The following is a 12,178-nucleotide window of genomic DNA, read 5'->3' on the forward strand; positions in this document are numbered from 1 at the left end:
GGGAGATGGAAGGGGTGAGCAGGTTGAAAACTTGAAGACGTGGGCAAGGCAGCCTTACAGAGGGGACATTTTAGACTCAGATGGGTATTTATCAGTTTTGAGGGGAGGATCAAAAAGAGATGAGAATAAGGTAAGAGAGGCTGGAGGGAAAAATGAGATTAGGATATTTTTCTTTTTTTTTTAATTTATTTTTTAGTTTGTAGTTGGACACAGTACCTTTATTTTTTTTATTTATTTTTACGTGGTGCTGAGGATCGAACCCAGGGTCTCCCAAGTGCGAGGCAAGCGCTTCACTGCTGAGCCACAACCCCCAGCTGAGGACTTTTTTTTTAAGATGAGAAAAATGACAATAAATTGATGGAAATAACAGTATATTGATGTTACTGAATCTAGTAGAGGCAGAAAAAATGGATACCAGAGAGTGGAGGATTCATGGTGGGAGGAAATGTTGAGGGAAGGATAAGGATGAGGTTGATCTAGACCAACAAAGGTTGTTTCTTTTTTTGTATAACTTTGAGATGTGAAGTCTTCATACTTGTTAAGTCTGAAGAAGTCAGAATTTTGATAGAGAAATTTACTTCCCCAATAAAGCTCAATTTTCTATATTTTACAGATTTTTATATGTATGTTTTATATGGTGATGGGATTTTCTAGCATGCTAATGATATAAAGGGCATACACAAACCTTGATATTAGTAAGAGAGTTGAGTGACTACTTTTGAATAGTGATATTGATGGTGTTAAGTTTGGTTGTGCTTTATATTTATTAGAGGGTGGAGAGATTAAAAGTCATTGCCCTTCAGAATGTCTTCTACTGTGTACCCATATGTATAGTCTCATGCTCTGGTAATAAACAGGCTTGTTGAGTTTTTTGGTTTCTTTCTACCTGCTTTCTAAGTGGGCATTAATCTCAAGTGCTATTTGAAATACAGGACTTTACTCGATAGCCGACTTTGCTTTGTTATTTACTTGGCTGATTGTTAGAGTCAAATTTTGTTATTCCCATGTCACTCAGATTATTATAATATTTTTTGCTTTGTTTACATTCATATTGAAATGTATACATTTAAAGAGATGTTGTAACAGATATCAAAAATAATTTCAGAATATACTGGACTTGTCCCAATCAACCAAATAGATGAATCACTTTAAAATTTGGTATTGTTTTTGGTGCAATGGATGAAGTGAAGGGCTTTAGCATGCTAAACAGGTATTCTGCCATTCAAGTACATCCCAAACCCCAATTATGTTTGAAGTTTTAAAGTAGCAAATCTGTTAGCAAGTTTATTGACAAAAAAAAAAGTAAACTATCTTAGATGTTTTCATCATTGTATATATTCAGTGCTAGACATTATTCTGTGTTATAAAAGAGCATATTTTATATTTTATGTATATTCTTTACATAAAGAACATATTTTCATGTAGTCAAAATTTCTTAGTGTCCTTTCTTATTCTGGGCATTTGAGCAGTCAGTTAGAAATCTTTTTGTTAGCAGCGATTGTGAACTTTCTTGCCACCAGGTATAAGGTAGAATATCTTTTTGTTTTACATTTTGTTCTGTTTTTCTTTTTGAAATTTGCTTTTTACTTTATTTACCTCAAATATTGATAACATAGCATCTGGTTTTAGGTCCTTCCTTTTTCTTCTGTCAGTTAACAGTTTTTTAATTTACTAGCCCAATATTTTATGTTACTATATACATCTTTAAAACATAATACAAAAGAACCATATGGAGTTTATGAATTCCTATTTTTTGTTTGATACTAAGGATAGCAGTGATGATCTCTTACCAGATTGCCTCCTCTCCCCATTCTAATCTCTACTTAATAAAGATCTGCAGGTCCTTTCTTAAAATTTAGCTTTATACTGGGAATGTAATATGACTTTCTCCCTAACTCCTAAAATCTGAGATTGAGATCTAATATATACATTTATTTTTATTTTTTTGTAGTTATAAGTGGACAGAATGCCTTTTTAAAAATTTGTTTATTTATATGTGGTGCTAAGGATCTAACCTAGTGCCTCACATGTGCTAGGCAAGCGCTCTTCCAATGAGTTACAGATCCAGCCTGGGATCTAATATATTTTAGTGTAGTATTGAGATATTTAATAGAGACCTTCAAATTTGGGGGGATTTGAGGACCGGTTATTCTGATCTGTTGTTCCCCCTTAATCTTTTAAAATAGTAGTAAATAAATTTGAAAGAGTTTTAGGAATTTGATGTGCTTTTCTTTGAAGATAACTCTTGTTACTCTTTAGAAAGTTCAGAAACTTTAAAATTTAAATTTGCCATTTTGTAGGTGTTAGGAAATCTGATAAAAGGTCTGAAACACCTATATTCATCATTGGCATGTTTATTCTTTCTAAAGATAAATGGAAATATCTTATTTTTTTTTCTTTAGACCAGAGGAAGAGTCTTCATCATCCTCCAGTGATGAAGATGAGGATGATAGGAAACAAATTGATGAACTACTAGGCAAAGTTGTATGTGTAGATTACATTAGTTTGGATAAAAAGAAAGCACTGTGGTTTCCAGCATTGGTGAGTAGTTTCAACATTAAAGAATTTAATTTTCAAGTATGTAATTTATGAGGAAAAGAATGGATTTTCTTACTGGTGTTTGTCATAGATGCACAATGAAATGTTTCTAACATCAAGTTCACACAAAGATTACTTTCAAAATTGTTTTTAAGTTCAATGATTTCTTGATGACATCTAAGAAAATAAAAATTTGATGATCTTAGAAGTAGGTATATGACAATTGCTTATATTGCTCTATTTTAGGTAGAAAATTAATAATGCAAACTTGTAAAACTCCAAATCTACCATGAAGTATAGACTGAAAAAGAAAAAACACTTTCTTGGTTGACATCCCCCAAGTAGGTATTTTCCCCATACCTACTGGACCAGGGCATTTGCTTGGATCTTAATCTTGCCTCTTTGGTACTTCCTGCATAATCACAACTGCAGTTACGTATTACCCAGTCTCTGATTTTCTTTATAGTGAATTCTCTTATCTACCTACTCTTTCATGTTTCCTCTCAAATTACAGTTCTGTAGGTTGACTATGTAGAATTTTCTATTTTCATTATCTTTCTGAAATTCTGAGGAGGTAGTGCTTCATCATCAGGAGTATCCTGATTATTTGTTTGTAGTTCCGTGCAGCTCAGGCAGCAATGGCATGTCACAGAAAGTCTTTTGAACTTCATTTCATTGGTGTTGCTAACCACTAGCCTCTGTAGCAAGTTGGAGGGGTTCTGTGTAAGAGTTTTTCCTTTGTATTGTTTTTCAGCAGTACTGACTATGGAACCCAGGACCTCTTATCTGAGAGGCATGCACTTTGTCATTGAACTACTTCCCCAACCTCAGATAATTTTTCTTTGACTTTTAGAAAGAAAACACATATCCACATATCTTTCAAAGACTAACTTAGGTTGGCTTTCAACTAATCTTGTGGTGGACAGCATCATAATTTTGTAGTTCTTAAGGCAGACACAGACTTTACTAACAGTCTTGCTATACTTTAATGAAGATTTAATTCTTGTGACAGTAATACATTTTTTTCATCCATAAGGTATAATTGGATAAGTGATTAAAAGGTGTCTTTTGGGGGGTCGTGCTGGGGATTGAACCCCAGGACCTTGTGCACGCGAGGCAAACACTCTGCCAACTGAGCTATATCCCCAGTCTAGTTATTAAAAGTTTTAAATTTCAAACAGGAGAATGAAGTGAATAATCAGTATCTCTTCAGAATTATCTTGAACTCTTAAAATTTGATGTGTCTAAATTTATGGCCTCTGATGAGTTTGTCTGAAGACCATTGGTTCATTTGTGTCCAACACTGGTAAACACATCATTTACAGAGGTGTCCCCCACACACTTCTTATTAATAGACCTTTCGCCTGAAGACCTGTTGACTAAATTAAGGGTACATTGCAGATAACATTCTCACCTCTAACAACTACTTTGTTTTCAGATATCAAGAGACAGAATGGGTCAAAAATTATTCACTGAACACTGTTTTATGTTTTACTGTCTTACTAATAGTAATTAAACAAATTCCCTTAGAATGCATTTTTCTTCTGCTAAAGTCATTTAGTGAAGTTTATATGTGTTCATGGGATTCTTTAAAGCATATTTGTTAAATGTGGCACTTTTTATATGTTAAGCATTGTTTAAAATGTTTTATAGGGATTGACCCATTGAATGAAGTAAAAGTTTTTTGTTCTTGTGTTTAATTAATTTTTTAAATTATCGGTTGAGAATCCACTAACCATTATTGTCATCTTGTTTTCCTTTACACTGAATACCACTTGCAGAAACTTGGAGATAGGATTAAAATACATTATTCAGTGTTTAATGTGCATTTGTATGAAAATATGTGTCCATCATATGTATAAACTTTTATACATTTGCAGTTTTATTTATTTATTTTTATGTGGTGCTGGGAATTGAACCCAGTGCCTCACCCATGCAAGGCAAGTGCTGTACAACTGAGCCACCACCCAGCCCCTTATATTTGCAGTTTTAATGAACTATACTTAACCCTAGCCTCATTATTATTTCTCAAATTAAATACAATAAAATTTGGAGTAGAAACATCTTTCTTATGTACTATGTACTGTTGTCTACAAGTGATGACTATAATCCTTTTCAGTTTATACATTTTGTAGTCTTTATTCCAAGTGCTTAGTTCAGTGTTTGACACAAAATAAAGCACCAAATCAATGTGAGTTTTTATAAAGAAAAATAACAAAGATGATTCTTTGGTTTGATAAATATAAATACTTTCTGATGCCTTTATCCTCCAAATATCCATCCATCCATCCAACGTTTATTGGGTGCCTATTATGTACAAGGATTGTGCTAATAAGCCTTCACAGGTACTCTGAGGATCAGTATTATTATTTCCCTCATTTGGAGATTAGGAAACTGTGAATATTAACCAGAAGAGTTAAGGTCATACTTTGGATGAATAAGTAAACTGAAAATTTAAATCCCAATGTATGTGACCATTTTCTTTGTTTTTATATATGAGGGATATTGAACCCTGGGGCACCTAAACTCTAAGCCACACCTCCAGTCCTTTTTTATATTTTACTTTGAGATATGGTCTCACTAAGTTGCTAACAGCCTGACTACATTGCTGAGGCTGGCTTTGAATTTGCAGTCTTCCCTGCTTCAGCCTGCTGGAGTTGCTGGGATTACAGGTGTGCACTATCTTGCCCAGCCATTTCTTTGTTGTTAATGTGGTAAAATTCTTTGTATGAATTCCTTTTGAAAATATGTTTTAAAAACTGTTCTGTGTATCTTTTTCTCAACGATAAGTAGTTGTACATGTGTTTTTATTGAGATTGTATTTAGCCATCTTTTAAGAGGAGGAAGTCTTAGCTTATTCTCCTTTTCAGTTTTTTTTATCAAGTGCTCCTCATCAACTTTTAATGTTTGTAATTCAGAGTATGTCAGTATTCCCTTTAGGGTGATACTATTCTGTTTTTATAGCTTCACCCCTAAGATAAAACAAAGAAGTGTCTTAGGGACCAAGAAAATAATGAACAGGATAAAATATAGATTTGGGTTCTATAACAAATCGAGTATGAACTCACTTACCTACACACCACTGTCAGCACTGGCCAGAGATGATCATTTGTGTAGATTGCATAACCTGTAGTTTATCAAGAAAAAAATGGGTGACTTTGGTTCACAGGCCCTATGTTGTAAAACTTAGGGCTTTTGACTTCCAGATTTCTATCTTAGAATCTAGAGTTGGGCTGAACTACAGACTTGTATATTTTCCTGTTCATTATCTTCATTCGGATATCATTTAGTTGCCTCAGAACTTAAGCCCCAAATTTACCCCTTTGTTCCTTGTTTTCCTTTCTTGAGAATGCACTGTCATTTGATGAGATAGGAAAACCTAGTGTCCTCTTCTATTCACCTTTTACTTCTCTAATTCTATGGTTTTTCTCATTCATTTAATTTTCTATTGTTGCCACTTTCCATTCAAGCCACTGTCTCTTGCCCAGGTGATTTCAAGAGCAAAATATTTAAGTTCTTGTCTGGTATAACAGCCAAAGTGAATTTCTAAAAGGCAAATTTATGATGGCAAAATCTTAAATTAGCCTTTCTAAAGATCTTAGATTTTATCCTAATAATTATGCGATCAACAAGGCTCTGGAAACTTTGGATCTCTCTTTATTTTAGTTGTGGTGCAGCTTTGCCTCTTTTCTCTATTCTGCTGAGAACTTTGCCTACAGCTTCATCCCCCTTTCAGCCATGGTTCTGTTTTCAACACCATCCTGTACCAAAAAACCGGTCTGAAATGTTCAGAATTGGAAGGATGTAAAAGATTGATTTCAAGTTACATAGGTGTGCTTACTACTCTGTAACTAAAATTGGTTTTAAACTCTTTAAGTTTAAACTAATTTTTAAAAGGATTTAATTAAAAGGCACATTTGTAACTAATATGCTAATAGTCTCACACTTTTTTTAAAAGGTGGTTTGTCCTGATTGCAGTGATGAGATTGCTGTGAAAAAAGATAATATTCTTGTTCGATCTTTCAAAGATGGAAAATTGTAAGTATCATTCATTTGGTTTGAAAAACCTATCTAGAAGTACATATGCTTTCCCCTCTTCAGTTTAAAATGTTAAGGGATGAGTGTTATTTCCAATGACCTTAGCTTTCATTTTTCACCAGAGAGAATGTTTCAAAGAGAACCATTTTTCACATTGGAGATTTAAAAATTTAAACTGTGCTAGGGTTCAAATCCAGGGTCTTGCATGTACTATGAAAGATAATGGAAAATTAAACTACCACTGAGCTTTATACTCTAGCCCTTATGTTTCTTTTAGTAGTCTTGTAGTACCTTTCATTACTCATTTTGGTCCATTTATATACACACACACACACCCCCGCAGGGATTGAATCCAGAGGCACCTAACCACTGAGCCACATCCCCAGCCCTTTTTATTTTTTATTTTGAGACAGGGCCTTGTTTAGTTGCTGTGGCTGGCCTTGCACTTATGAACATCCTGCCTCAGCTTCCTTGAGCTTCTGGGTTATTGAGCCAAATTTGATATTTTTAATACTAATAAACTTAATGACTTTTCTTTATGGTTCATTTTTGTGTGATTTGTTAGTTTTTTCTAATATTTCTAGTTAGGTCTGTTGGATAACATTTGGCTTTTATATTAGTCTGGAGGTTTAAAAATGGATTACATTAGATTTATGTAACAATTATTTTTCATATAGAAAAATTTTAGAGCTGAGGTCTTAAAATCTGTGTGTCACTCCTCCCCACCCTCCCTTTTGACTAGAGAAGCCAGGTATTTTCTTCTGAGCCTTGTCTGGTATTGTCACATTTTAAGATTTGGTGTTCAGGTTTTAAAGTTTTCAAACATGATTTTTAAAAATAAAGCTGTGACACACACTTGTAATCCCAGTGGCTTGGGAGGCTGAGGAAGGAGGATCACAAGTTCAGGACCAGCCTTAGCAATTTAGTGAAGCCCTGAGCAACTTAGTGACACCCTGTCTCGAAATAAAATATAAAAAGGGATGGGGATGTAGCTTAGTGGTAAAGCAGCCCTGTGTTTAATCCCTAGTGCCAAAAAGTTGTTTTTGAAGATCCGTCATGAAATATCATATAAATTATAATGCCTTGAATTTGTTTCTGAATAATCCATTAAGGTTGGAGGCTGTGGTAAAAATATCTGAGTGATTGAGTTTACAGTTATTGTAGTTGGATGATGGATACATGGGGGTTCATTGTACAATTCTGTCTACTTTTGTTTGTATTTGAAATTTTAAAAATAAGCTGGTGTGATGGTGCATGACTGTAATTCCAGTTACTTGGGAGGCCAAAGCAGAAGGATTGCAAACTCAAGGCTGGCCTCAGCAACTTAGTCTCAATGTAAAAATAACCAAGCGTGGGCTGGGATTGTGGCTTGGTGGGACAGTGCTTGCCTGCCATGTGTGAGGCACTGGGTTTGATTCTCAGCACCACATACAAATAAAATAAAAAAATTCATCAACAATTAATAAAACGTATTTTTTTAAAAATGCCAAGCGCTGGGCACACAACCTAATTGTAGAGTGCTTGCCTAGCATGTGTAAGGTTCTTCAGGGTTCAATCCTTAGCACCACAATGAATGAATGAGTTAAAAAATGACAGACTATACATGTGTTTGGAATAGTTTTCAGGCATTTGTAGTTTGAGTAACAGAAAAATCAAATGCTCAAAAGCTGAAAGAAGATTTATTAGGGTAAAATAGAAAATACATGTTATGAATATCATAGAACCTGTCTTGGTTGTGTTTAACTGACCTTCCTTATGGTCAGGGAATTCCATAAATGGCCTCAGATTGCATATTAGAATTTATTTTGAGCCGAGAAACCATTGAAAAAAATTATCAAAAGAACATTTAGATTTAACTTGGTACATATTCTTCTTAAACTCATTTTTATTGTTGACTTCTTTTTTTACTGTATTCATATATTTTTGTCATCTAAACATTTTTATTTATTACTGTATTATTCTAAATAGTTTTCAGTATTTTTTTTCAGGCAGAGGTCTCTTTGATAACTGGAAACCAGGGATTTTTATAATATTTCTTAAGGCAGAATCCTCTCATAGATCTTCTCATATTTTAACATGCTGTCCAGCATGTGATTTGGGATTTGCAACCCTGTGTATAGTCACTTTCATTGTATATGTCAATATTTTCATATATGTAGTGTCTATCTGTGGTATTTAATTGACTGAACTCCTAATCTGTCTTTTCTTTTATAATTAAACAATACAGTACTTCAGTGCCAAGAAAAGATGTTCATGAAATTACTAGTGACACTGCACCAAAGCCTGATGCTGTATTAAAACAAGGTAAAGATAATCTTGGAATGAATTGGAACTACTATAAAAAGGGCTCAAGTGTTTTTGAAGATTATGTTTTGTTTTTAAATTTTTTTGAAGTTATATCCTTAAAATTATATTTGATTCTATGTGATTTATACTTCTAAAATCTTTTTTGGGGGGATGCCTAATATTAGGGGCAGTATTCTGGAAAAGTGGAGAAAACTGTGTCATCAGCTCTTGACTTTTCTCCTAGTAAATGAAGTATTTGTTTCCATAGTTATAGAAAAAGGAATCAAAGTAGTTTTGATGTGTTAACTTTCAGTATGAATGGAGGCTCCAGTAGTTACATTTGATTGAGGAATATGCTATAATTGCATTTGTTACTTTATTGTTTGGCCTTGTAAATATTGTTATTTTGTCTTTGCCCTTATACATCAATTCAGTAATATGCTGTGTAATCTGCCTTAAAAATCATTAAGATTTTATGTTTTGTAATTAATTTCCATGTATTGTAAAAGGAGGAATGATTGTGTCTAGCTAAGTTTAGTTGAAGCTAATTGTTATACTTAGATTTAACTGGAAATGTAGAGAACATTTATGGTCAATTATCAGGTATTTCATTATAACCATGGCTCACGTGCCTTGTACATAAAACTATTTAGTAAACGTTGGATAAAATATCGAATGACTGTGTTAAAGTTGTTTTCAGTAGACAAGCTTAATATCCGTTTGAGAGAAGAAAACTGTTCCTCTTGTATTTGTTTGAGCCTGATAAACCTTCCAATGATATCAGTTTTGCTTTCTGTGTAAGAGGATACCAGTGGCCTTGAATGAGCAAGACTGCATGAATTGCTGCATGGCAAAGCAGCACACAGGGCCTAGAGCTCAGCAAACAGCAAATACCTTGTAGCAACATAGTTGTGTTTATTTCTTTATCTTTTTTTTTTTTTTTTTTTAATTTACAGTTGTAGATGGATAGCATGCCTTTATCTGTTTAGTTTTTTACGTCATGCTAAGGATCAAACCCAGTGCCTCACACATGCTAGGCAAGTGCTCTGCCACTGAAGTCCAGCCCTCTATTTCTTTATCTTGTTAAATATTCTTAGAGAATATCAGTTGGGTTTATTTCTTTATCTTGTTAAATATTCTTAGAGAATTTCAGTTGGCTTAATTTCTTCTATGTGATGGATATCATTATCCAAAGTACATGTATGAACACACGAATGGTATGAATACACTTTATATACACAAGAGATATTTGTTCTCTCTATTTGTAATATGAATTATAATACGTTCTGTTGTCATATATAACAAATCAAAATTTTTTAAAAAATGAAAAATATTTCTCCAGTTCACATATTTTATGGTCCTCTTCCAGCTTTTGATCAGGCACTTGAATTTCACAAAAGTAGAACTATTCCTGCTAACTGGAAGACTGAATTGAAAGAGGATAGCTCTAGTAGTGAAGCAGAAGAAGAGGAGGAGGAGGAAGATGATGAAAAAGAAAAAGAGGATAATAGCAGTGAAGAAGAGGTAAATAAAAACAGTTGATGCTTTAAAATTCCAAATAACAACTGGTTAGGTCTTCACATGAAGTCATTAATCACGTAAATATTTTTAGTATTAGAAATACTTCATAATAAAATTATATTTGAGATTCATCGTAATCGAGTTGTTTGCTTATCCAAAGTAGAAATATGATCTCATGACATTAAATATATTTAGTATAGATATACTGGTAATTCAGTAATGTCTTAATCTTGCTGTGGTTTTGGTTTATTGGATGATTAATGAAATATCACCTAATACTTCAATATGAATTTCACTGCCATATACACAGGAAAGCTGTCACTTCCTGAGTTTTTTATTGAAATACCTCGAAAATTATAAAACATTTTCCATTATTAAAAGAAAAATCAATAAAAGTAAAGTTAATATTTCTTTGATTCAGATAATCTTAAATAATCTCATACGAATGGGCAGCACCTATGCATTTTTAGCTCTTGAATCCATATCCATGAACTAAAATCTTAAATTTTACTGTAATTGGTGCTTTAGGCCTAGCAGTGACTGACACTCATTAATGGTTTTCTAAACAACTTTTTAAAAATCATTTAAGTGTTGCAGATAGTGACAGGTACTATTTTTGACCATGAAGTGTGAACTATGTTTAATGTGTTTAGAAAATGTGTTTAGAAAATTAAGGTAATTTCTATCAGTATATAATATTTTTGTGACTTATGAAACTATGCCCTTCATTTGTAGAGACTATTAATGAAATAGACTCTTTAGGAAGTTATATTTTAGAGTATAGTGACCTGATGCAATGGATAGTGTAAAATTTCTCTGCTTGAGTCTATTTCCTGACTTCTTTCTATTTAATAAGCTAAATGAGCAGTCATTCCCTTGCTTAAAACCTCCAGCAGTCAATCCCTTGCTTAAAACCTCCCAAGTGGCCTTTTGCCTACCACAAAAGTAAAGCTTCAGTATAGAGCCTCTTTTTTGGTACAACCCTTCCATTTTTTCCTTGTCACTGCTTTGCTACATTCTTCCCCTTTGAACTTCACTCTCTAGTTATGTCAAAGTAGGGACCTTGCTGCATCTCTGCATATCACAGTACCTCTGCCAGCACCACTTTTCCTTCCTTTTCTTAGTCTCTGGGCACATTTCTGTTCAGTTTTCAAAACCGTGTTTGTGCACATTTTTGTGTTTCATTTTTATTAATGAAAACCTGTGAACCATTGCTTTCCTCCTTTCCCCCAGGAAAGGTAATCATTCTAAACCATTACTTTTTTTGTACATATCTTTGGTACTTAATGTGTATGTACACATACATTATATATATTTAGGTTAATAGCCTGTTTTTTATTTTTTGGTACTGGGGTTTGAATGGTTGAACACCCAGGTTTTAACCACTGAGCTACATCCCTAGCCCTTTTTATTTTTTTATTTTGAAATGGCCTGAGTTATTTAAGGTCTCACTACATTATCGAGACAGAATTTGAATTTGTAATCCTCCCACTTTACCCACTGGAGCTGCTGGGATTACAGGAGTACGCTACTATGCCTAGCTTGCTGATTTTCTTTCTCCCATGCTACACTGTAAGATCCTCAAAGATGGGGGAGAATCCTGTCTTTCTCATCTTTTTGTACTTGGTGTTTGCCATGGTGCATAAAATTAATGGATGACTGATAAATATTAGTTACCAAATCTTTTGTTGTTAGGTTTGTGTTTTATTAGTTGAGTGTGTGTGTGTGCATGTGTGTGTGTGTTTTTTTTATTTTTTTGGTAATGGGGACTGAACCCAGGAGTATTACTTCCCCA

At 33.7% G+C, this 12,178-nt stretch overlaps 1 protein-coding gene across 4 annotated transcripts in view; it reads left to right on the forward strand.

Annotated features, from left to right (window-relative positions):
* ARID4B (AT-rich interaction domain 4B) overlaps positions 1–12,178 on the forward strand; it is a 143,920-nt gene that overhangs the window by 86,000 nt on the left and 45,742 nt on the right. For all 4 annotated transcript variants that reach the window (XM_081297196.1, XM_081297193.1, XM_081297194.1 and 1 more), the window contains exons 8-11: positions 2,403–2,541; positions 6,497–6,576; positions 8,804–8,880; positions 10,232–10,386. In XM_081297196.1, the coding sequence (XP_081153322.1) occupies positions 2,403–2,541; positions 6,497–6,576; positions 8,804–8,880; positions 10,232–10,386 (451 nt within the window). The remainder of the gene's footprint in view (positions 1–2,402; positions 2,542–6,496; positions 6,577–8,803; positions 8,881–10,231; positions 10,387–12,178) is intronic.

The sequence above is a fragment of the Spermophilus citellus genome (genome assembly GCF_964194105.1).
Source record: "Spermophilus citellus genome assembly, chromosome: 6".
Taxonomy (NCBI): domain Eukaryota; kingdom Metazoa; phylum Chordata; class Mammalia; order Rodentia; family Sciuridae; genus Spermophilus; species Spermophilus citellus.